At 38.2% G+C, this 25,410-nt stretch overlaps 1 protein-coding gene across 1 annotated transcript; it reads left to right on the top strand.

Annotated features, from left to right (window-relative positions):
* The first annotated feature begins 6,802 nt into the window (after nt 1–6,802).
* Nucleotides 6,803–10,350, top strand: LOC135220105 (uncharacterized). The gene is made up of 5 exons (XM_064257422.1): nt 6,803–6,947; nt 7,827–7,998; nt 8,159–8,212; nt 9,128–9,304; nt 9,837–10,350. The coding sequence occupies exons 1-5, from the start codon at nt 6,803–6,805 to the stop codon at nt 10,198–10,200; spliced, it is 912 nt and encodes a 303-aa protein (XP_064113492.1). The 3' UTR covers nt 10,201–10,350.
* Nucleotides 10,351–25,410: the final 15,060 nt, after the last annotated feature.

The raw sequence follows: 25,410 nt of genomic DNA, 5'->3' as shown, positions 1-25,410 counted from the left end.
ACAGTACCATATGTTATCCTACATATTCAGATTTGACCCGATGGTGTGCAATGACGCTGGGCGTTGCCTTCCTGTTCTGGGCCAGGTTTCCCTGAGACAAAGTCCTATGGAATTCGGACTCGGGCTTCAGAGGGCCAAAAGCAATGATTTGGGCACAGAGATCAAAAGCGTCTTGCAGTCTGGCAGACAACAAGGGAAACTGCGGAAGTAAGATATAGTTTCTAAAGTTTCAGATCAATTTTCTAAGCTCTTTACAGCCTGTTGGTCACAACACTCGCCCCACTTGCCTGAGGACCCCAGTTTGATTCCCATATTGAAAACTCTGTGCTCCTGTCGACCCTTGGCAATTATGTACCCGGTAGAGATTAATGTACAGCAATAAACCTCATCTCGAACAATCGCAGAAAACCAGTAAAATACTGTCAATTCTAGCCATCCACTTTAAGCAGAACAGTATTGATGGGGAAATTTACTGCTTTGCCACCTTTCCATGGACAAACTTTGTCTCGTAGCACTTCATAATGGGTGGCCATAACATGAAGAATCGGTCAGTCTTACCAATATTCCTAAGCCAAGCAAGGAAGTTATTCGTCAGGTTATTCACTAATATAAGTCTATTGACTCGTGGTAATTTTTGGATGAGGTTATTCATTCATCTCGTTTATCCACTGTAACCCTGGTATATAATTCTTTGCTTTAGACATTGCCACATGGGTACCAATAGAACACGCCTAGATCAAGACCAAGTGATATACAATTAACTATGATTTAAGAGTTGTTCAACTATAACTAAAATACCTCAATTTAATACAATTTAACTTCTAATACTTGCTATTTCCTTTTGTCAACAGATTCCGACGCAACTCCAACGACATCCTTCGTTACGGACGTTCTATCGACTTCCTAACTCATTGTTAAGACTGTGAAGAAGAAGACGACAAGAATCTTTATGCTTATTCCAGGGCCATCATTTACCCACCAGCTTATTCTGCCATCTCAGAAAACCAAGGCGAGGACAGCAACGAGGGCGGGAGTTTCATGATGGAATCCCAACCTTCAGAAAAGGTCTCTTCTTCGCCAGCCATCGTTAAAAGAGATGTACCTCGTTCGAAGGAGGCTGGAACCCACTACAGAATCTTGTCCTCTAAAGATGTCGCTTCAGTCGAAGACAATGACGTCAGAGATTCTGGTATCGATGATTCTAAGGACAGCTTTTAAGGAAAGCTACTTCCAATATGTCAGTCTCTTCATTGCTATCCGAAACGCATTTTCTTTTAAAAAGAGAATTAATGCACTGTCAATGACTACTGGTGTTTGGGAACATTAGTAGAACTAAGAAATAATCATAGCATTATGAAGTCTCTCGAATGGTGGTTTAATATTTTTTCATATCACAACAGGCAAATAAAGCTCTTGTTTTAACATCTGTATTTCTTGAACCTTCTCAGCCATAAAGGCACTGTCTGGAAAACCGCCTTTTAAAAGTGGAACCATTATCAGGCAAATGGGTAACTTTGCGTCTCTGGATATGAAGCTCTGCTCTTCTTCTCTTGAAGGTCTTTCATCCGTTAAATCTTATCCTTTTTATTATGCAAATGTTTCTTGACAAACTGCTTTAACAGCAGTTTTATGAAGCATTGTATCGTCTTTTTATCTTCACACCGTATATTCCCTCTGAAGTCCTGTTCTTCGGCGTTGCTGCTAGTGATCTATTGTCTGCCTTTCATTCATCATTTCTCTATTGATTGTGATTCTTGTAAAATTGTTCATCTTCTGTGCAAGTTAGCTTTCGTCACTCTTCCTACATCTCACTCAGTTATTTGCATTTCTTCGGAATTTTGTAGCTTCATCTTGCCAATGATTAAAACGCAATCGCTTACAACAAGAGATGTTCCACGCTAGAATATACTGAAGGACTTTACATAAAAAGTTAGCCAGTAAGTTTTTAATGACCTAGGATTCATTAACGAATATTTGTGAATACCAAACAACCACTCGCGTTTCAACAATGAACTTTTAAAAAGTTCAAACATAAGATTTCTCGTGTGGTCACAACTGTCCTGATAACCAGCACTGCAACAGCCATTACCACTTGAGACGGGATAATGTTTCTAAGACAAACTGCTAAGAGCCTTTACTGAGGCTTTTTTGGAGTTCTAGGTTTTGATATTAGCTACTTTCTATATCCTTGATAGTCACTGTCACACTTGATCTGAGGTTTGGATAACCTGCTGGTGAGGTGTTACCTCACAGCTCTCACATGGGTCTGCCCCAATCTCTTTTCAATAGCGCCGTAAATCAATTCCAAAGTAGTGTAAACCTTCACCAAATACTTTTGCGTTTTGCTTATTAAATACTTATGACCTTTGTTATCCGAAATTCAGTCAACACATGCATTAATTTCTCTTTAGGATTTTATGGGTGTACGTATCATGTATAACACGCGTATGCATTCCATGTATACGCAGAACTTTTATTTTTGAAAAAGTGACTCGTATAATCGGTATTACAACCAAAATATTTCTAGACTCAAAACAGCAGTGAGAATTGCTTCTTTTCTTGGCTACCATTAAACATTTTTGTTTTTAATCTTTGCATTAAGGCTCAGTGAAAACCCCCAGGAAGTTATAACGGTCTCATACCCTGAGGTAATTGGAAAAATTCCTAGTCCCAAGACGCACACACACGACCTTATTACTGCCAATAATCTTCCCACCGAGAAAATGAAAAAAAAAACAGCAGCCTCTGTTCCACGACTACATGACTTTCTCGAGGGTCGTTGTGGCAAATTCATGAATCCAAACTTGATTGTGTGTTACAGACTAAAAGCTGAATTTAAACAGGGATAGGTACAAGTTGGCAAGAGCCGTTGCAAGGCTCATTCAAAACAGCGACCCAGAGTAAGGATTGAGCTGAGCAGAAGACAACAAGTGCTAAATTCCAAAACCTTTTGTTATAGTTTTAACTATATTATATTTTTCATTGCTTATTGAGGATCATAATTAACTGTGGATATTTTATTCTAAATCTGGTCCTATATATAGTATATCAGACGCACTTCTTTAAGAGTAAAATGTTTCTCAAGGGCTCCATAGATGATACGACCGGAAGATCAGGTTCTGTTCTGTCTCCGTCATTCACGTTGCCCATAGATCTTCGAATTCCTTCAGTTTGCCGATGTCTGGTAGAGTGAGGACGTGGCCGCTCCGCCCAGTGATGACGCTATGTATAGGTTGGGCTCTTGCAGCAGAGGTTGGAAAACTCCAGCGGAAAGACAGAACCTGAACTGGACTATGGTTGAAGAACACGATTTTTTATTTAATGAACTGGAACTTTACCCGAGAATGGACAAGCAAACCGACATGCAATAATTATATATGGTCTCCCCTCTTATAGAAATAAAAGGAAAAACACACTTTTCAGACAACCAAAATTATTGTACGAGATGTTGCTGGACACAATCGCTTATGCACCACAAGTCGTTCCTTGGGGCATATAATCGAGACCACCTAGAACGGTGGTCTTCATATAATGCCAGAAACATGCAAAGCACTCAATCATTCAAGTTATGCAACACGAGTTTGCAAAGGTAAAAACTGTGTTGCATATAAACCATGTTGCATAATCTAATGGTATATAGTCTAGTATACAGCAGGTGTATGATCCGTTAAAGCAGAATAGGTCCTAAAACCTACGGTTCTGTAGCCAAGCAATAGTGTGTAGTACTATTGTTCAAATTACATTGTTATATTCCATACTAATAAAAAAAAGTTTACAATAATGTTTTCAATATTTCAATTTTAAATTCCAAACTAAAAGCAGAGGCTTGCAAAACTGAGTACAGATTACTACAAGTGAGACGTTTGGGCAAAATAATCTACCTATCTACAAAATACCAACAACGATGGCTATTCTGTCAAGTGAACGGGTTACTTGAAAAAGTAAATAATGACATTTAAAAGAAAAATGAACCCTATTAAAAATCCATTGGATTCATACAACATGAAAAATATTTTTGCAGATGATCTAGACCAATGAAATGACACCTGACATAATGATGACCTTGATGCAAAATAAGAAAAATTGTTACCTTTTTATTCAAACGACAACCTCTTCGCAAAAGAACTGCAACGGAGGTTCTACCACAATGACTCGGAAGGTCCTGGAGCCCCTTACCTTACAGACCTTACATCTTGTTCGGGTTGCCCCAGGTCCCTCAGTGTGAGGCACCTCTAATGTCTACCAGAGAGTTGCTAGTGCATCTTTCGGTATATTTTGCATATTCCAATCTTGGATGGTTTGGGATACAGCTTAGATATTTGTCGAGCTTATTCTTAAACACATCTACGCTCACTCCTGATATATTCCTCAGATGAGCTGGCAACACACTGAATAGACGCTGCATTGTCGATGCTGGTGCGTAGTGGATTAATATCCAGTGTGCTTTCCTTATTTTCCCTTGTATGCTTGCTCCTTTTGATATTTTTAGCTCCATGATGTTTTCGGCTATTCCTTCTATCTGTTTCCATGCCTGAATTATCATGTAGCGTTCTCTTCTCCTTCTAGACTATATAATTTTAAAAATTGTAGTCTTTCCCCGTAACTTCTTCTATTTTAGCTGTAAAGGACCTTTGTACACTCTCTATTTGTGCAATATCCTTTTGATAGTGTGGGTACCATATCATATTGCAATATTCAAGTGGACTACGAACATACGTTTTATAAAGCATAATCATGTGTTCAGCTTGTCTTATTTTGAAGTGCCGTAACAACATTCCCATTTTTGCTTTACATTTTGCCAATAGAATTGCTATTTGATCATTGCATAACATGTTCCTATTCAACATCACACCAAGGTCTTTAACTGCTTCCTTATTTGTGATTGTTTCATTATTAGGTCCCCTATATGCATATAGCTTTCCTTCTCTATCTCCATAATTTATTGATTCAAATTTATCAGAGTTAAATACCATCCTATTTAACACTACCCAATCATATACTTTGTTAAGGTCTCTTTGTAGCGCGTTCCTATCTTCATCACAAGTAATTTCTGTACTTATTCTTAACATTACTGTCTATGTCTGCAATCATAATAACAAGCATCAATGCAGCTAGCACAGTACCTTGTGGCACACTGGATATTACCTTGGCTTCATCCGATTTCTCATCGTTTGCAATAACTATCTGTTTTCTGTTGTGTAAAAATTCTTTTAACCATCTTCCTACTTTGTCCACTAAATTATGTTTTCTAATTTTCTTCGCTAATATATTATGATCTACCTTGTCAAAAGCTTTTGCAAAGTCTAGATAAACCACATCTGTTTCTTTTCCGTTTTTTATATTTCTGTATATGTTCTCACGGTGGACTAACAGTTGGGTTTGTGTGCTTTTTCCGGGTACAAAACCATGTTCTCCTATATTAAACAAATTATTTGTTATTAAATGTTTCATAATATTTTTCTTCATTACCCTTTCATACACTTTCATAATGTGTGATGTTAGACTCACAGGCCTATAATTACTTACCTCTAGTCTTGATCCACTTTTGAAAGTAGGGGTAATATATGCTAATTTGTGCTCATCATAAATCTTGCCTGTATCTACACCTTGTCTTAATAATATTGCAAGGAGCTTTGCGATAGAATGAACTACTTTCTTTAACAAAATAGCAGGGACACCATCAGGCCCAGCTGCAGCTCCATTTTTAATTTCATTAATAGTCTGCCCAATATTGGCTTCATTAATATCTATGTCTGATAAATATTCACTATTTTCATCCCAAAGAGACAAAAGGCTTTTCATGACATAAAATAAAAAAGGATTCATTTGTGACCAAAATAAAAATGTATAAAGTTCTTAGTGACAAGAAACTAATGTGAAGTCCTCAGTGACAAAAGAAGAATATAATGTCCTCATTGACTAAAGAAAAATGTAAAGCCCTCACTGACGAAAGAACAACATGAAGTCCTCAGAGTCTTCAGTGACAAAAGAAAATAACAAATGCATAGCGGAAAAAGACTATAAGTCCTCATTTGCATAAGGATGTATGAAGTCCTCACTGAGAAGTTAAAAATTATAGTCAGTGACAAAATTAGATACGAAATCTCAAATACATAAAATAAGTGAATAAATAAACAGTGAGAAAAAAGTGGTAGTTACAGAATGGAACGACTAGAGAAAAATCGATGGCTTTTTAAAGAGGTTTTTGCATATCAATGAAAACCTGGTCAGTAATAGAATCAGTCATTACACAAAGAACAAGTAAAAATACGCCGAAGTTTCTTTGGCGCAATCAAGTTTTCTGTAGTGCGTATAATACTGTATGAAATTCTCAGCAGCTGCCCACGAAACATTCAGACGCACGATCAAGGCTAACTTTAACCTTAAATAAAATAACAACTACTGAGGGTCGACTGTTGCAATTTGATATGTTTAATGATGGGAGGGTGGATGATCCCCATATGTACTTGCAGCCCTCTAGTCACAGTAGCTTTTAAGAGCTGACGTCGAACAGAAAAAGGGCGGACAGACATACAAATAGCGATCTCAATCATTTTCTATTACAGATAACTAAAAACAGACACAACATCAGTAGGTTTATTTACGTGTCCCACTTTCCTGCTCCAAAATGGAAGAAGTGATTTTCCTTCATCACCCGATCTCGCGTCTCTGACTACTTGAGCGGTGATTGCTCGCCATGGGATTTTCTGCCGCTCCCAAAGGCCTCTGCAATCAAAGGTAATCGCCCCCTCATTTCTGGGGACAAGGGAAGGGAGAAGGAGGAGGGGCTTTTAGGGCTGTCATGCGCATGTGTACTCGGCAGACGACTGATAAAAAGGAGACTTGGATCTTGGAGTGTCGCATTGTCGCCTCTTCCAGAGTTGTCGCAGCGTTCCGACAAACGCTGTCTCTCTCTGTCGCTTTTTCTCCCACCCTCACACCTCAAGGTAAGTTAATAATCAAACTTGCTTTAATTAACTGACTGGTGTAGGTAACTCTCTCGAGTTAACCTTGGCAAGAAATCCTGGAGTTAATCACCGTAAAAGCAAATCTTGTACAACCTGTTGTTATTGTCAAAAGGTTACTGCACATTTAAGAATAGCAAACAAATTATCGGCAGATATTCCAGAGACTCACAACCTTAAAGATTATGTAACATCAAACGAACTGCTTCTACTTCAAACTCCTATCAAGGAAATAAATGAAAATTATTTTTCGATTTAAATAACAATCTGAATGATCATTTTGCCCTCTGAGACAAATTCAGCCAAATTTAAAACAGTTATTACAAGTCAAAAATAATAATTATAACTCTTTGAAAACTGGGTAAATGGTTGACCTGTTAATCACATAGAAATATGCTTTGATTCCATAAAGCAAAGCATTATTACTAAGTACTAGCCAACTGGTCAATATGACAAGTCAGAATGTCACATAAAAAACTGTTAATCTGATATAAACGCAATCATTATTAAGAAGATAGGGCGTATACCACTGTAACTAATCTCCCTAAAAAACATAATAAATTGGGTGGTGTGGCACTTTGGTAGAGAACTAAATTCGCATTTGCAAGGTCCATGCCCGGCATACCACCATCAATTGATCCAGTTTAAAATGGGTAGCAGCGGCTTTTAGTAGGAGTTTAAGCAAGGCATGGGCGAGTATTCCATCTCTACAGACTTGTCAAGACTGAAGATTCAAAGCCATGCTTCAAATTCCTTATAGTTATAATCAATAAATTCGTATTCAAGGAGTTAATAAGATCTAGTGAACTCAAGCCAGAATCTCTTTTCGAAATGTGACAGCTCTTCTTTCATTCATTCCAGGACTTAGAAGCAACATGAATGCCCTTGCTTGGCTGTTCTTTTTGATGGTACCCTGCATCATCCAAGCTTCCAGGCCTTCCTTCGTGGTCTCCAGGCAACCCAGGATCACCAAAATGATACCCCAGGATAGCAACGGCCTGCACCCAGTCGTTTGGGTATCACCCACCTTCAGGTTAGTCAATTATTACAATGACTTTTGTTATTTTGACTTTCTTCTTCTCTTTCTTCCAGTTCTTATTCTCACTATCTGAATGACTGTTACCACTTGGAAGGAATTGCACAGATCTCAAACCATTGTAAGTTTTTTATAATTTCTTTTCCAATCTCTTCAGGTTCCGACGCAGCCTCGATGTTGCCAAGCGAAGCACTGACAACGAAAGCTTCAGGTAGGAACCTTCAATGTTCTTTCTCGTTCAAGCCTCCTTTTCACGAATACAATCACTTGTTAAGTAATGAGTTTTATGAAGACTATGTGCCACTTGCTCAGGAATGGACTCTGATGACAGTGAAACATAAATTCATTTCCAAGCCACGTAGAAGGGAACTCTCCTTTAGTGTGAGTAGTAGAGTATACTAGTAGAACACTAGTAGTATTAATGCTCTTTGCATTACTCCTTGGATTCTTTCTGTAGTGGGTTTTGTTTTAGGGTGCGTCCAAATTACAGTAAAAAATCATAAAATCACATGAGCACTGCATCACAAACACATCATAAACAGTATGAATAAAAGCTAGCAATATATCATTATTATTATTATTATTATTATTATTATTATTATTATTATTATTATTATTATTTTATTATTATTATTGATTATTATTATTATTCAGGAGATGGCTTTATTCATATGAAAAATCCATGCTGTGTCATTGACTCAGAATTCAAGCTTCCACGGGAAATGGTGATAATTTGAAAGAAATTACATTAGAAATACAGAGAGAAGAGATCAGTTAATAGAAAACTAAATTAATTAACAAATGTTCTAACCAAAGATTCATACAATTATCCAACATGTGCCAAACGTTCGTTCTCCACTTATTATCGTTGATTCATTTCAAACTGTTGGTGACACACAGAAAACACTTCACCAGAGCATCCGTTTTGATTCCCTCTGGTTTTCTGTCACCCTCAGCAACTTTATCCTGCTCCACAGTCACTCCCTGAATATCAGAAACTTCTTCAGGTGCAAACCCTTTGCAGAGTCTAGAAATACCTTAGTTATCCGATTTAATTAATTTAGAATCGTAATAACCGAGCATTTAGAAAACCAAAACAGTACCATATGTTATCCTACATAATCAGGTTTGACCCGATGGTGTGCAACGACGTTGGGCGTTGCCTTCCTGTTCTGGCCCAGGTTTCCCTGAGACAAAGTCCTATGGAATTCGGCCTTGGGCTTCGGAGGGGCCAAAGCAATGATTTGGGCACAGAGATCAGGAGCGTCTTGCAGTCTGGAAGACAACAAGGCAAACTGCGGAAGTAAGATACAGTTTCTAAAGTTTGATTCCCATGTTGAAAACTCTGTTCTTCTGTCGACCCTAGGCAATTATGTACCGGGTAGAGATTAATTTATGGCAAGAAACCTCAGCTCAAACTATCGCAGATCAGTATTGATGGGGAAATTTACTGGTTTGCCACCTTTTCGTGGACAAACTTTGTCTCCTAGCATTTCATAATGGGTGGCCATAACATAAAGAAGGGGTCAGTCTTACCAATATTCCAAAGCCAAGCAAGGGAGTTATTAGTCAGATTATTCACTAATATAAGTCTATTGCCTTGAGGTAATTTTGGGATGAGGTTATTCATCCATCTCGTTTGTCCAATCTGGCTGTAACTCTGATATACAATTCTTTGCTCTCAACATTGGCACATGGGTATCGATAGAACACGCCTAGATCATGACCAATTGATATACAATTAACTATGATTCAAGACATATTGAACTATACCTAAAATACCTCAATTTGATACAATTTAACTTCTAATGGTTGTTATTTTCTTTTGTCAACAGATTCCAACGCAACTACAACGACATCCTTCGTTACGGCCGTTCTATCGATCTCCAAAATACTTGCCAAGACTGTGAAGAAGAAGAAGACAAGAATCTTTATGCTTACTCCAGGGCCATCATTTACCCAGCAGCTTACTCTGCCATCTCAGAAGATCAAGGCGAGGACAACGAGGGCGAGAGTTTCATGATGGAATCCCAGCCTTCAGAAAAGGTCTCTTCTTCGTCAGCCATCGTTAAAAGAGATGTACCTCGTTCGAAGGAGCCTGGAACCCACTACAGAACCTTGTCTTCTAAAGATGTCGCTTCAGTCGAAGACAATGACGTCAGAGATTCTGGTACCGATGATTCTAGGGACAGCTTTTAAGGAAAGCTACTTCCAATATGTCTGTCTCTTCATTGCTAACTGAAATGCATTGTCTTTTAAAAAGAGAATTAATGCACTGACAATGACTACTGATGTTTGAGAACATTAGTAGAACTAAGAAATAATCATAGCAAAATCAAGTCTCTCGAATGGTGGTTTAATATTTTTCCATCTTGCAACAGGCAAATAAAGCTCTTATTTTAACTTCTGTATTTCTTGAACCTTCTCAGCCATAAAGGCACTGTCTGGAAAACCGCCTTTTCCCCAACCTCAAACCTCATGGTAAGTTAATCAACGAACTTGCTTTAGTTAACTGACTGCTCTACCTGACTCTCTCAAGTTAAGCTTGGCAAGAAATCCTCTCATACAACCAGTTTTTATTGTCAAAAAGTTACTGCACATTAAAGAAAAGCTCCAAAACTTATCGGCAGATATTTTAGAGACTTATAACATTAAAGAATATTTTAACATCGAACGCACTGATTCAACTTCAAACTCTTATCAAGGAAATACATGAACATTTATCATCCAATATTAATAACAACCGGAATCATTATTTTGCTCTATGAGACATGATAGAATATCAGGGCCGATAAAACCTCTTTCAAATAAATTGAGCCAAAATTAAAACATAGTTATTACAACTAAAAAGTAATAATTATAACTCTTTGAAAAACTGCGAAAAATGGTTGACTGATTAATCAGTTAATTATAAAGCAAAGCATTATTACTAAGTTCTAATTTGGTGTAAGGGGCCAACTGGTCAACATGACAAGTCTGGATGTCACAATGCAAAACTATTAATCTGATATAAACGCAATTATTATTTTAGGAAGATAGGGTGTATACCACTGTTACTAATCTTTTTAAAAACATTATAAATTGGGTGTGTGGCACTTTGGTAGAGAACTAAATTCGCATTTCCAAGATCCTACATCCATCTCTGGCCAGATTAGAATGGGTACCAGTGGATTCTAGTAGGAATTTAGGCGAGGCATGGAGGTATTTCTTCTCTACAGACTCGTCAAGACTGAAGATTATTCAATGGCCAGGCTTCCAATGCCTTATAATTATAATCAATAAATCCGTAAGCAAGGAATTAATAAGAACAAGTGAACTCAAGAAGCCAGAATCTCTTTTCGAAATGTGACTGTTCTTCTTCTTTCATTCATTTCAGGATTTACAAGCGACACGAACGCCCTCGCTTGGCTGTTCTTCCTGATGTTGCCCTGTATCAACCAAACTTCCAGGCCTCCCTTCGTGGTTTCCCGGCAGCCCAGGGTCACCAAAATGATACCCCAGGATAGCAACGGCCTGCACCCAGTCGTTTGGGTATCACCCACCTTCAGGTTAGTCACTTATTACAATGATCTTTGTTATTTTGATTTTCTACTTCTCTTTCTTCCAGTTCTCAATGACTGTTACCACTGAATGACTGTTACCACTTGGAAGGAATTGCACAGATCTCAAACCGTTGTATGTTTTTTATAATTTCTTTTCCAATCTCTTCAGATTCCGACGCAGCCTCGATATTGCCAAGCGAAGCACTGACAACGAAAGCTTCAGGTAGGAACCTTCAATGTTCTTTCTCATTCAAACCTCCTTTTCACGAATACAATCACTTGTTAAGTAATAAATTTTTTGGAGCTAATGTACCATTTGTTCAGGAATGCACTCTGATGACAGTGAAACATAAATTAATTCTTAAGTCACGTACAAGGGAACCTCTTTAGTGTGAGTAGCAAAGTACACTAGTAGTACTAATAATCTTTGCATTGCTCCTCGGCTTCCTTCGGTAGTGGGTTTTGTTTTAGGATGCGTCCAAATTATAAACAGAATGAATATAAGCAAACCAATTATTATTATTATTATTATTCAGGAGATGGCCTTCATTCATATGGAACATCCATGCTGGGTCACTGTCTTGTAATTCAGGCCTCCACGGAAAATGGTGTTCATTTGAAAGAAATTACATCATAAATGCTGAAAGAAGAGATCAGTTACTAGAAAATTAAAATAAATTAACAAATGTTCTAACCAATGCTTCATACAATTGTCCAACATGTGCCAAACGTTCGTTCTCTACTTACTGTCATTAACTTGTTTTCAAACTGTTGGTGACAGACACAGAAAACACTTCACCAGGGACCTCCGTTTTCATTCCCTCTGGTTTTCTGTTCCTCAACGACTTTATCCCGCTCCACATTCACTCCCTAAATATCAGGTGCAAACCCTTCGGAGAGTCTATCAATAGCTTAATTATCAGATTTCATCAATTTAGAATCATAATAACCAAGCATTTAGAAAACCAAACAATACCATATGTTATCCTACATATTCAGATTTGACCCGATGGTGTGCAACGACGCTGGGCGTTGCCTTCCTGTTCTGGGCCAGGTTTCCCTAAGACAAAGTCCTATGGAATTCGGTCTCGGGCTTCGGAGGGGCCAAAGCAATGATTTGGGCACAGAGATCAAAAGCGTCTTGCAGTCTGGCAGACAACAAGGCAAACTGCGGAAGTAAGCTACAGTTTCTAAATTTTAAGATCAATTTTCTATAGTTTTTACAGCCTGTTGATGACAACACTCGCCTCACTTGGCTGAGGACCCCAGTTTGATTCCCATGATGAAAACTCTGTGCTTCTGTCGACCCTAGGCAATTATGTACCTGGTAGAGATTAATGTACGTCAATAAACCTTAGGTCAAAATATCGCAGAAAACCAGTAAAATACTGTCTTCTCTAGCCATCCATTCTAAGCAGAATAGTATTGATGGGGAAATTTACTGCTTTGCTACCTATTTGTGGACAAACTTTGTCTCCTAGCACTTCACAATGGGTGGCCATAACATGAAGAATCGGCCAGTCTTACCAATATTCCAAGGCCAAGCAAGGAAGTTATTCGTCAGGTTATTCATTAATATAAGTCTATTGCCTAGTGGTAATTTTGGGATGAAGTTATTCATTCATCTCGTTTGTCCACTCTGGCTGTAACCCTGGTATATAATTCTTTGCTGTCAACATTGGCACATGGGTATCAATAGAAAACGCCTAGATCATGACAAAGTGATATACAATTGACTACGACTTAAGACTTGTTTAAATATACCTAAAATACCTCAATTTGATACAATTTAACTTCTAATGATTGTTATTTCCCTTTTTCAACAGATTCCAACGCAACTACAACGATATCCTTCGTTACGGCCGTTCTATCGACCTCCCAACTCCTGGCCAAGACTGTGAAGAAGAAGGAGAAGACAAGAATCTTTATGCTTACTCCAGGCCCATCATTTACCCAGCAGTTTACTCTGCCATCTCAGAAGACCAAGGCGAGGACAGCAACGAGGGCGGAAATTTAATAACGGAATCCCAACCTTCAGAAAAGGTCTATTCTTTGCCAGTCATAGTTAAAAGACATGTACCTTGTCCTCTAAAGATGTCGCTTCAGTCTAAGACAATGACGTCAGAGATTCTGGTATCGATGATTCTAGGGACGGCTTTTAAGGAAAGCTACTTCCAATATGTCAGTCTCTTCAGTGCTATCAGAAACGCATTGTCTTTTAAAAAAGAGAATTAATGCACTGTCAATGACTACTGATGTTTGAGAACAATAGTACAACTAAGAAATAATCATAGTACAATGAAGTCTCTCAAATAGTGGTTTAATATTTTGTCATCTTACAACAGGCAAATAAAGCTCTCATTTTAACTTGTGTATTTCTCGAACCTTCTCAGCCATAAAGGCACTGTCCGGAAAACCGCCTTTTAAAAGAGGAACCATTATCAGGCAAGTGGGTAACTTTGGGTGTCTGGATATGAAGTTCTGCTCTCCTTCTCTTGAAGGTCTTTCATCCGTAAAATTTTATCCTTCTTCGTATGCAAATATTTCTTGATAAAGTGCTTTAACTGCAGTTTTACGAAGCATTGTATCGTCTTTTTATCTTCAAACCTTATATTCCCTCTGAAGTCCTGTTCTTCAGCGTTGCTGCTATGATCTATTGTCTGGCTTTCCTTCATCATTTCTCTCCTGACTGTGATTCGTGTATAATTGTTCATTTTCTGTGCAAGTTACTTGCATTCCTTCGAAATTTTGTAGCTTCATTTTACCAATGATTAAAACAGAAACGCTTACAACAAGAGATGTTCCACGTTAGAACACAGTGAAGGACTTTACATAGAAAGTTAGCCACTAGGTTTTCAATGATCTAGAATTCATCAACGATTATTTGTGAAAACCAAACAATCACTCGCATTTCAACACTGAACTTTTATGAAGTTCAAGCAATATTTCTCGTGTAGTCACAACTGTCCTGATAACCAGCAGTGCAACAGCCATTACCAATTGAAACGAGGTTATGTTTCTAAGACAAACTACTAAGAGCCTTTACTGAGTTTTTTTTTTGGAGTTTTAGGTTTTGATATTAGCTACTTTCTATTTCCTTGATAGTCACTGTCACACTTAATCTGAGGTTTGGATAACCTGCTGGTGAGGTGTTACCTCACAGCTCTCACATGGGTCTGCCCCAATCTCTTTCCAAAGCGCTGTAAATCACTTTCAAATTAGTGTAAACCTTCACCAAATACTTTCGCGTTTTGCTTATTAAGAATCTTGAATAAATACTTTTGACCTTTGTTACTCCAAATTCAGTCAACACACGCATCGGTCTCTCTTTAGGATTTTATGGGTGTACGTACCATGTATAACATGTGTATACATTCCATGTATACGCAGAGCTTTTTTTTTTGAAAAAGTGACTCGTGTAATCGGTATCACAACCAAGATATTTCTAGAGTCAAAACAGCAGTGAGAACTGCTTCTTTTCTAAGCCACCATTAAACAATTTGGTTTTTAATCTTTGCATTAGGGCTCAGTGAAAACCCCCGGGAAGTTATAACGGTCTCATACCCTGAGGTAATTGGAAAAATTTCTTGTCCCAAGACGCACTAACACGACCTTATTACTACCAATAATCTTCCCAACGAGAAAATGGAAAAAAAAGCGGCCTCTGTTCCACGACTACATGACTTTCTCGAGGGTCGTTGTGGGAAGTTCACGAATCCAAACTTGATTTTTGTGTTAAAGACTAAAAGCTGAATTCAAACAGGGAAAGGTACGAGTTGGCAAGAGCCGCTGCAAGGCTCATTCAAAACAGCGACCCGGAGTAGGGATTAAGCTGAGCAGAAGACAAGTGCTAAATTCCAAAACGTTTGGTTATAGTTTTCCCTGTATCATATTTTTCATTGATTATTGAGGATCATAATTGACTGAATAATTTATTCTAAATCTGGTCCTATATATACACCAGACACACTTCTTTAAGAGTAAAATGTTTCTTAAGGGCTCCACAGACGATGCGACCGGAGGATCAGGTTCCGTTCTGTCTCCGTCATCCGCGTTGCCCATAGATGTTCGAATTCACTTCAGTTTGCCGAAACCTGGTAGAGTGAGGACGTGGCCGCTCTGCCCAGTGATGACGCTCTTGCAGCAGAAATTGGAAAACTCCAGCGGAAAGACAGAACCTGAACCGAACTATGGTTGAAGAACACGATTGTTTATTTAATTAATTGAAACTATACCCGAGAATGGACAAGCTAACTGACATGGAATAATTATATATGATCTCCCCTCTTATCGAAATAAAAGGAAAAACACACTTTTATGAGACAACCAAAATCGTTGTACGAGAGGTTGCTGGACACAATCGCTTACGCACCACAAGTCGTTCCTTGGGGCATATAATCGAGACCACCGAGAGGCGGTGGTCTTCATATAATCCCAGAGACATGCAAAGTACTCAATTATTCAAGTTATGCAACACTAGTTTGCAAAGGTAAAACCTGTGTTGCATAAAAACCATCTTGCATAGTCTAGTGGTATATAGTCTAGTATACAGGAGGTCTATGATCCGTTAAAGCAGAATAGGTCCTTAAACCTACGGTTGTCTAGCCAAGAAGAGTGTGTAGTACTATTGTTCAAATTACATTGTTATTTTCCATACTAAAAATAAAAGTTTATAATAATATTTTCAATATTTCAATTTTAATTTCCAACCTCAAAGCAGAAGGTTTGAGTACAGATTACCGCAAGTGAGACGTTTGAGCAAAATAATCAGCTTATCTGCAAAATACTAACAACGATGGCTACTCTATCAAGTGAACTGGTTATTTAAAAAGTAAATAATGACATTTATAAGAAGAATGAACCCCATTAAAAATCCATGGGATTCATACAGCATGAAAAATATTCTTGCAGATGATCCAGACCAATGGCATCCTGACATAATGATGACCTCGTTGCAAAATAAGAACAAATATTACCTTTTCATTCAAACGGCCTACACATTCGCAAAAGAACTGCAACGGAGGTTCTACCACAATGACTCGGAAGGTCCTGGAGCCCCAAAGAGACAAAAGGCCTTTCCCGACAGAAACTAAACCAGGAAGGATTCATTCGTGCCCAAAATAAAAATATAAAAAGTTTTCACTGACGAAAGAACAATGAGAAGTCCTCGGGGACAAAACAAAATGAGAAATGCTTAGCGGAAAAAGATTATAATACGAACTCAATTGCACAAGTATGTGTGAAGTCCTTGGTGAGAAAGTTAGAAGATATAGTCAGTGACAAAATTAGATCCGAAATAAAAATACAGACACTAAATGAATTAAATAAACAGTGAGAAAAAAAGGGGTGGTGACAGAATAGAAAGTCTTGCCAAGACATTTACGCCTCTATAGAACAAAATCAAAGGCTTTTTGAGAGGTTTCATATATCAATAAAACATAATCAATAATAGAATTGCTCATTATATAAAGAACAAGTAAAGAATGCGCCGAGGTTTCTTTGGTGCAATCGAGTTTTCTGTACAGCGTATAATACTGTATGAAATTCTCAGCAGCAACCCCATGAAACTTTCAGACGCACGATCATTGTAAATTTCACCTTAAACAAAATAAAAAATACTGAAGGTGGATGATAAATTTGCCTACATATCTGCAGCCTTCTAGCCACAGTAGCTTTGAAGATCTGAGGGCGAACAGAAAAAGTGCGGACGGACACACAAACAGCCGTCTATTGACGTGTCCCACTTTCCTGCTCAAAAATGGAAGAAGTGATTTGCCTACATCAACCGATCGGGTCTCTTGAGCGGTGATGGTTCGCCGTGGGATTTTCTGCTTCTCCCAGAGGCCTCTGCAATCAAAGGTATTCGCTCCTTCATTTCGGGGGACTGGGGAAGGGAGAAGGAGGAGTGGGTTTTAGGGCTGACATGCACATGTGTACTTGGCGAACGACTGATAAAAATGACACTTGGATCTTGGAGTGTCGCATTGTCGCCTCTTCCAGAGTTGTCGCAGCGTTCCGACAAACTCTGTCTCCCTCTGCCGCCTTTTCCCCTACCCTCACACCTCAAGGTTAGTTAATAACGGAACTTGCTTTAGTTAACTGACTGGTATAGGTAACTCTCGAGTTAAGCTTGGCAAGAAATCCTCTTGTACAAACAGTTATTATTGTCAAAAACTTACTGCACATTAAAGAAGAGCTCAAAAACTTGTCGCCAGATGTTCTAAAGACTTATAACCTTAAAGAATATGTAAACATTAAAAGCAATGCTTCTACTTCAAACTCCTATCAAGGAAATAAATGAACATTTATCATTCAATATTAATAACAACCAGAATCATAATTTTGCTCTTTGAGACCTGATAGAATGTCAGGGCCGTTAAAACCTTGTTTAGACAAATTCAGCCAAAATTAAAACAGTTATTACAAGTAAAAAGTAATAATTATAATTCTTTGAAAACTGGGAAAAATGGTTCTATGGTTGATGAATTAATCATATAAAAATATGCTTTGCTTTCCCAAAATCAAAGTATTATTACTAAGAACTAATCTGGTGTTAAGCGTGAACTGGTCAGTATGAAAAGTCAGAATGTCACATACAAAAACTGTTAATCTGATATAAACACAATTAATATTAAGAAGATACGGCGTACACCACTGTAAGTAATCTCTCTAAAAAAACATAATAAACTGGGTGGTGTGGCACTTTGGTAGAGGACTAAATTCGCATTTGCAAGGTCCTACATCCATGTCTGACCTACCACCAGCAGTCGACCCAGCTTAGAATGGATACCAGCGGCTTCTAGTAGGAGTTTCGGTAAGGCATGGAGGATATTTCATCTCTACAGACTTGTCAAGATTCAATGGCCAGGCTTCCAATTCCTTATAATTATAATCAATAAGTTCGTAATTAAGGAATTAATAAGAACAAGTGAACTCAAGAAGCCAGAATCTCTTTTCGAAATGTAACTGTTCTTTATTCATTCATTCCAGGACTTACAAGCGACATGAACGCCCTCACTTGGCTGTTCTTCCTGATGTTGCCCTGCATCATCCAAGCTTCCAGGCCTCCCTTCGTGGTCTCCAGGCAGCCCAGGATCACCAAAATCATACCCCAGGATAGCAACCCCCAACACCAAATCGTTTGGGTATCACCCACCTTCAGGTAAGTAACTTATTATAATGATCTCTAGTATTTTTACTTTCTTCTTCTCTTTCTTCCAGTTCTTAACTCATTATCTGAATGACTGTTACCACTTGGAAGGAACTGCACAGATCTCATACTATTGTAAGTTTTTTATCATTTCTTTTCCATTCTCTTCAGGTTCCGACGTAGCCTCGATATTGCCAAGCGAAGCACTGACAATGAAAGCTTCAGGTAGGAACCTTCAATGTTCTTTCTCATTCAAACCTCCTTTTCACGAATACAATAACTTGTTAAGTGATGACAGTGAAACATAAATTCATTTTCAAGCCACCTAAGAGGGAACCTCTTCTTTAGTGTGAGTAGTAAAGTACACTAGTAGTACTAATGGTTCTTGTCATTGCTCCTTGGCTTCCTTCTGTATTGCATTTTGTTTTAGAGTGCGTCCAAATTACAGTAAAACATCATAAACTCACATGAGCACTGCATCGCAAACACATCATAAACCATATGAATATAAGTAAACCACTTATCATTATTATTATTATTATTATTATTATTCAGGAGATGGCCTTCATTTGTAAGGAACATCTATGCAGGGTCACTGACTTGTAATTCAGGCCTCCACGGAAAATGGTGTTCATTTGAAAGAAATTACATTAGTAATACAGAAAGAAGAGATCAGTTACTAGAAAACTAAAATAAATGAACAAATGTTCTAACCAATGCTTCATACAATTATCCAACTCGGGCCAAACGTTCGTTCTCCACTTATTGTCGTTGACTTATTTTCAAACTGTTCGTGACACAGAAAACACTTCACCAGGAACCTCCGTTTTCATTCCCTCTGGTTTTCTGCTGCTCAACAACTTTATCCTGCTCCACAGTCACTCCCTGAATAATAGAAACTCCTTTGGGCCAAAACCCTTTGGAAAGTCTACAAATACCTTAGTTATCCGATTGAATTAATTTAGAGTCATAATAACTAAGTATTTAAAAAACTGAACAGTACCATGTGTTATCCTACACATTCAGATTTACCCCGGTGATATGCAACGATGCTGGGCGTTGCCTTCCTGTTCTGGGCCAGGTTTCCCTGAGACAAAGTCCTATGGAATTCAGCCTTGGGCTTCGGAGGGGCCAAAGCAATGATTTGGGCACAGAGATCAAGAGCGTCTTGCAGTCTGGAAGACAACAAGGCAAACTGCGGAAGTAAGCTACAGTTTCTAAAGTTTAAGATTAATTTTCTAAGCTCTTTACAGCCTGTTGGTCACAACACTCGCCTCACTTGCCTGAGGACCCAAGTTTGATTCTCATGTTCAAAATTCTGCTTCTGTCGACCTTGAGCAATTATGTACCTGGTAGAGATTAATGTACAGCAAGATACCTCACCTCAAACTATTGCAGAAAACCAGTAAAATACTGTCTTCTCTAGCCATCCACTTTAAGCAGAACAGTATTGATGGGGTAATTTACTGCTTTGCCACCTTTACGTGGACAAACTTTGTCTCCTAGCACTTCATAATGGGTGGCCATAATATGAGGAAGGGGTCAGTCTTACCAATATTCCAAAGCCAAGGAAGTTATTCGTCAGGTTATTCCCTAATAAGTCTATTGCCTTGTAATTTTGGGATGAAGTTATTCATCCATCACGTTGGTCCACCCTTGCTGTAACCCTGGTACATAATTCTTTGCTGTCAACATTGGCACATGGGTATCAATAGAACACGCCTAGATCATGACCATGTGATATACAATTAACTATGATTCAAGACCTCTTCAACTATACCTAAAATACCTCAATTTAATACAATTTAACTTCTAATACTTGTTATTTCCTTTTGTCAATAGATTCCGACGCAACTACAACGACATCCTTCGTTATGGCCGTTCTATCGACCTCCCAAATCCTTGCCAAGACTGTGAAGAAGAAGAAGACAAGAATCTTTATGCTTACTCCAGGCCCATCATTTACCCAGCAGTTTACTCTGCCATCTCAGAAGACCAAGGCGAGGAAAGCAACGAGGGCGGGAGTTTCATGATGGAATCCCAACCTTCAGAAAAAGTCTCTTCTTCGTCAGCCATCGTTAAAAGAGATGTACCTCGTTCGAAGGGGACTGGAACCCATTACACGACATTGTCTTCTTAAGATGTCGCTTCAGTCGAAGACACTGATGTCAGAGATTCTGGTATCGATGATTCTATGGACAGCTTTTAAGGAAAGCTACTTCCAATATGTCAGTCTCTTCAGTGCTACCTGAAACGCATTTGTCTTTTAAAAAGAGAATTAATGCACTGTCAATGACTACTGATGTTTGGGAACATTAGTTGAACTAAGAAATAATCATAGCATTATGAAGTCTCTCGAATGGTGGTTTAATATTTTTCCATCTTACAACAAGCAAATAAAGCTCTTATTTTAACTTCTGCATTTCTTGAACCTTCTCAGCCTGTCTGGAAAACCACCTTTTAAACGAGGAACCATTATCAGGCAAGTGGGTAACTTTGGGTCTCTGGATATGAAGTTCTCATTTTCCTCTCTTGAATGTATTTTATCCGTTAAATCTTATCCTTTTTTTATGCAAATGTTTCTTGACAAACTGCTTTAACTGCAGTTTTATGAAGCATCATATGGTCTTTTTATCTTCACACCTTATATACCCTCTGAAGTCCTGTTCTTCGGCGTTGCTGCTAGTGATCTATTGTCTGTCTTTCCTTCATCATTTCTCTATTGACTGTGATTCGTGTATAATTGTTCATCTTCTGTGCAAGTTAGCTTTCGTCATTCTCCCTACATCTCACTCAGTTATTTGCATTCCTTCGAAATTTTGTAGCTTCATCTTGCCAATGATTAAAACGGAATCGCTTCCAACAAGAGATGTTCCACACTAAAATACAGTGAAGGAATTTACACAGAAAGTTAGCCAGTAAGTTTTTAATGACCTAGAATTCATCAACGAATATTTGTGAATACCAAACAACCACTCGCGTTTCAACAATTGTCCTGGTCACCAGCATTGCAACAGCCATTACCACTTGAGACGAGATTATGTTTCTAAGAAAACTGCTAAGAGCCTTTACTGAGGCTTTTTTGGAGTTTTAGGTTTTGATATTTGCTACTTTCTATATCCTTGATAGTCACTTTCACACTTGATCTGAGGTCTGGATAACCTGCTGGTGAGAAGTTACCTCAAAGCTCTCACATGGGTCTGCCCCAATCTCTTTCCAAAGCGCTGTAAATCACTTTCAAAGTAGTGTAAACCTTCATCAAATACTTTCGTGATTTGCTTATTAAGAATCTTGAATAGATACTTTCGAGCTTTGTTATTCCAAAATCAATCAACATATGCATCGGTCTCTCTTTAGGATTTTATGGATGTATGTATCATGTATAACATGCATATACATTCCATGTATACGCAGAGCTTTTATCTCTTAAAAAAGTGACTCGTGTAATCGGTATCACAACCAAGATATTTCTAGAGTCAAAACAGCAGTGTGAATTGCTTCTTTTCTTAGCCACCATTAAACATTTTTGTTTTTAATCTTTGCATTAGGGCTCAGTGAAAACCCCCGGGAAGTTATTAATGGTCTCATACCCTGAGGTAATTGGAAAAATTCCCTGTCCCAAGACGCACACACACGACCTTATTACTGCCAATAATCTTCCCACCGAGAAAATGTAAAAAACAGCAGCCTCTGATCCACGACTACATGACTTTTTCGAGGGTCGTTGTGGGAAGTTCACGAATCCAAACCTGATTTTTGTGTTACAGACTAGAAGCTGAATTTAAACAGGGAAAGGTACGAGTTGGCAAGAACAGCTGCAAGGCTCATTCAAAACAGAGACCCAGAGTAGGGATTAAGCTGAGCAGAAGACAACAAGTGCTAAATTCCAAAAAACCGTTTGTTATAGTTTTCCCTATATCATTTTTTTCATTGCTTCTTGAGGATCATAATTAACTGTGTATATTTTATTCTAAATCTGGTCCTATATAACACCAGACGCACTTCTTTTAGAGTAAAATGTTTCTCAAGGGCACCATAGACGATACGACAGGAGGATCAGGTTCCGTTCTGTCTCCGTCATCTGCGTTGCCCATAGATGTTCGAATACACTTCAGTTTGCCGAAACCTGGTAGAGTGAGGATGTAGCAGCTCTGCCCAGTGATGACGCTATGTATAGGTTGCGCTCTTGCAGCAGAAATTGGAAAACTCCAGCGGAAAGGGAGAACCTGAACTGGACTATGGTTGAAGAACACGATTGTTTATTTAATGAAGTGAAACTTTACCCGAGAATGGACAAGCAAACCGATATGCAATAATTGTATATGGTCTTCCCTCTTATAGAAATAAAAGTAAAAACACCCTTTCCAGAAGACCAAAATCGTTGTACGAGATGTTGCTGGGCACAATTCGCTTACGCACCACAAGTCGTTCCTTGGGGCATATAATCAAGACCACCTAGAGACGGTGGTCTTCATATAATCCCAGAGACATGCAAAGCACTCAATTATTCAAGTTATGCAACATGAGTTTGCAAAGGTAAAACCTGTGTTGCATACAAACCAGGTTGCATAATCTAGTGGTATATAGTCTAGTATACAGTAGGTCTATGATCCGTTAAAGTAGAATAGGTCCTTAAACCTACGGTTGTGTAGCCAAGCAAGAGTGTGTAGTACTATTGTTCAAATTACATTGTTATTTTCCATACTAAAAATAAAAGTTTATAATAATATTTTCAATATTTCAATTTTAGATTCCAAACTCAAAGCAGAAACTTGCAAAACTGAGTACAGACTACTACAAGTGAGACGTTTGAGCAAAATAATCAGCTTATCTGGAAAATACCAACAACGATGGCCATTCTGTCAAGTGAACGGGTTACTTAAAATAGTAAATAATGACATTTATAGGAAAAATGAACCCCATTAAAAATCCATTGGATTCATACAACATGAAAAACATTCTTGCAGATGATCCAGACCAATGGCATCCTGACATAATGATGACCTTGATGCAAAATAAGAAAAATTATTACCTTTTCATTCAAACGACAACCTATTCGCAAAAGAACTGCAACGGAGGTTCTACCACAATGACTCGGAAGGTCCTGGAGCCCCAAAGAGACAAAAGGCCTTTCGTGACAGAAACTAAACCAGGATTCATTCCTGACCAAAATAAAAATATAAAGAGCTCTTAGTGACAAGAAAGATAATAGTGAGTTCTTAGTGACAAGAAAGTAATGTGAAGTCCTCAGTGACAAAAAAACAATATAAAGTCCTCACCGACTAAAGAACAATGTAAAGTCCTCACTAACGAAAGTACACGAAGTACTCAAACTCCTAAGAGAGAAAATAAAATAAGAAATGCATTGTGGAAAAAGACTATAATACGTCCTCATTTGCATAAGAATGTATGAAGTCCTCACTGAGAAGTTAAAAGATATAGTCAGTGACAAAATTAGATACGAAATCTCAAATACATAAACTAAATGAATTAAATAAACAGTGGGAAAAGTGGTAATGATGGAACGGAAAGTCTAGCCCATACATTTACATTTCTATAGAGCAAAATCGAGGGCTTTTTAAGAGGTTTCGCATATTAATGAAACATAATCAATAATAGAATTGCTCATTATTTAAAGAACAATTAAAACATGCGCCAAAGTTTCATGGGCAATGGAGTTTTCTGTACAGCTCATAATACTCTATGCGATTTTCAGCAGCTGCCCATGAAACTCAGACGTACGATCTTTGCTAAATTTCACCTTAAACAAAATAAAATCTACTGAGGCTCGAAGGCTGCAGTTTGGTATGTTTCATTATTGGAGGGTGGATGATCAATATACCTACATATTTGCAGCCCTCTAGCCACAGTAGCTTTGAAGATCTGACCTTGAACAGAAAAAGTTTTATTTTACAGAAAACTAAAAGCACACACAAAATCAATAGGCTTATTTAAAGTAATATTTTCTCATCTCAATATTCTCTCGAACCAACACTTCAAAGTCATTGGCATTCAGTATTTTCTCTGTCACGACACTAAGTCTCCTTTTCGTGTCTTCTACAAGTGTCCAGCCTTCCAGCTCAAAAATGGAAGATGAAGTGATTTGCCTACATCACCCGATCTCGCGTCTTTGACTACTTGAGCGGTGATGGCTCGCCGTGGGATTTTCTGCCCTCCCAAAGCTCTCTGCAATCAAAAGTAATCGCCCCTTCATTTCGGGGTACGGGGGAAGGGAGGAAGGGAAGATAAGGACGGTTTTTAGGCCTGGCATGCGCATACGTACTCGGCCAACGACTAATAAAAAGGACACTTGGAATTTGGAGTGTCGCATTGTCGCCTCTTCCAGAGTTGTCGCAGCGTTCCGACAAACTCTGTCTCCCTCTGTCGCTTTTCTCCCACCCTCACACCTCAAGGTTAGTTAATAACGGAACTTGCTTCAGTTAACTGACTGGTTTACGTAACTCTCTTGGCAAGAAATCCTCTTGTACAAACAGTTATTATTGTCCAAAATTTAGTGCACATTAAAGAAAAACTCAAAAACTAATTGCCAGATATTCTACAGACTTATAACCTTAAAGAATATGTAAACAATACACGCAATGCTTCTACTTCAAACTCCTATCAAGGAAATAAATGAAAATTTATTATACAATATTAATAACAACCAGAATAATTATTTTGCTCATTGAGACACGATAGAATATCAGGGCCGTTAAA

The sequence above is a fragment of the Macrobrachium nipponense genome, chromosome 20 (assembly GCF_015104395.2).
Source record: "Macrobrachium nipponense isolate FS-2020 chromosome 20, ASM1510439v2, whole genome shotgun sequence".
Lineage (NCBI taxonomy): Eukaryota > Metazoa > Arthropoda > Malacostraca > Decapoda > Palaemonidae > Macrobrachium > Macrobrachium nipponense.
The sequence above is the reverse complement of the archived record's forward strand: the minus strand, read 5'-3'. Positions and strand labels throughout refer to the sequence as shown.

What these genes read in the sequence shown, in the direction of transcription:
- LOC135220105 (XM_064257422.1), top strand. Translation starts at nt 6,803, where the DNA reads ATGCGCATGTGTACTCGGCAGACGACTGATAAAAAGGAGACTTGGATC. An exon ending in TCCCACCCTCACACCTCAAG is followed by an intron (nt 6,948 to 7,826) that starts GTAAGTTAATAA and finishes CATTCATTCCAG; the next exon opens with GACTTAGAAGCAACATGAAT. An exon ending in CAACAAGGCAAACTGCGGAA is followed by an intron (nt 9,305 to 9,836) that starts GTAAGATACAGT and finishes TTTTGTCAACAG; the next exon opens with ATTCCAACGCAACTACAACG.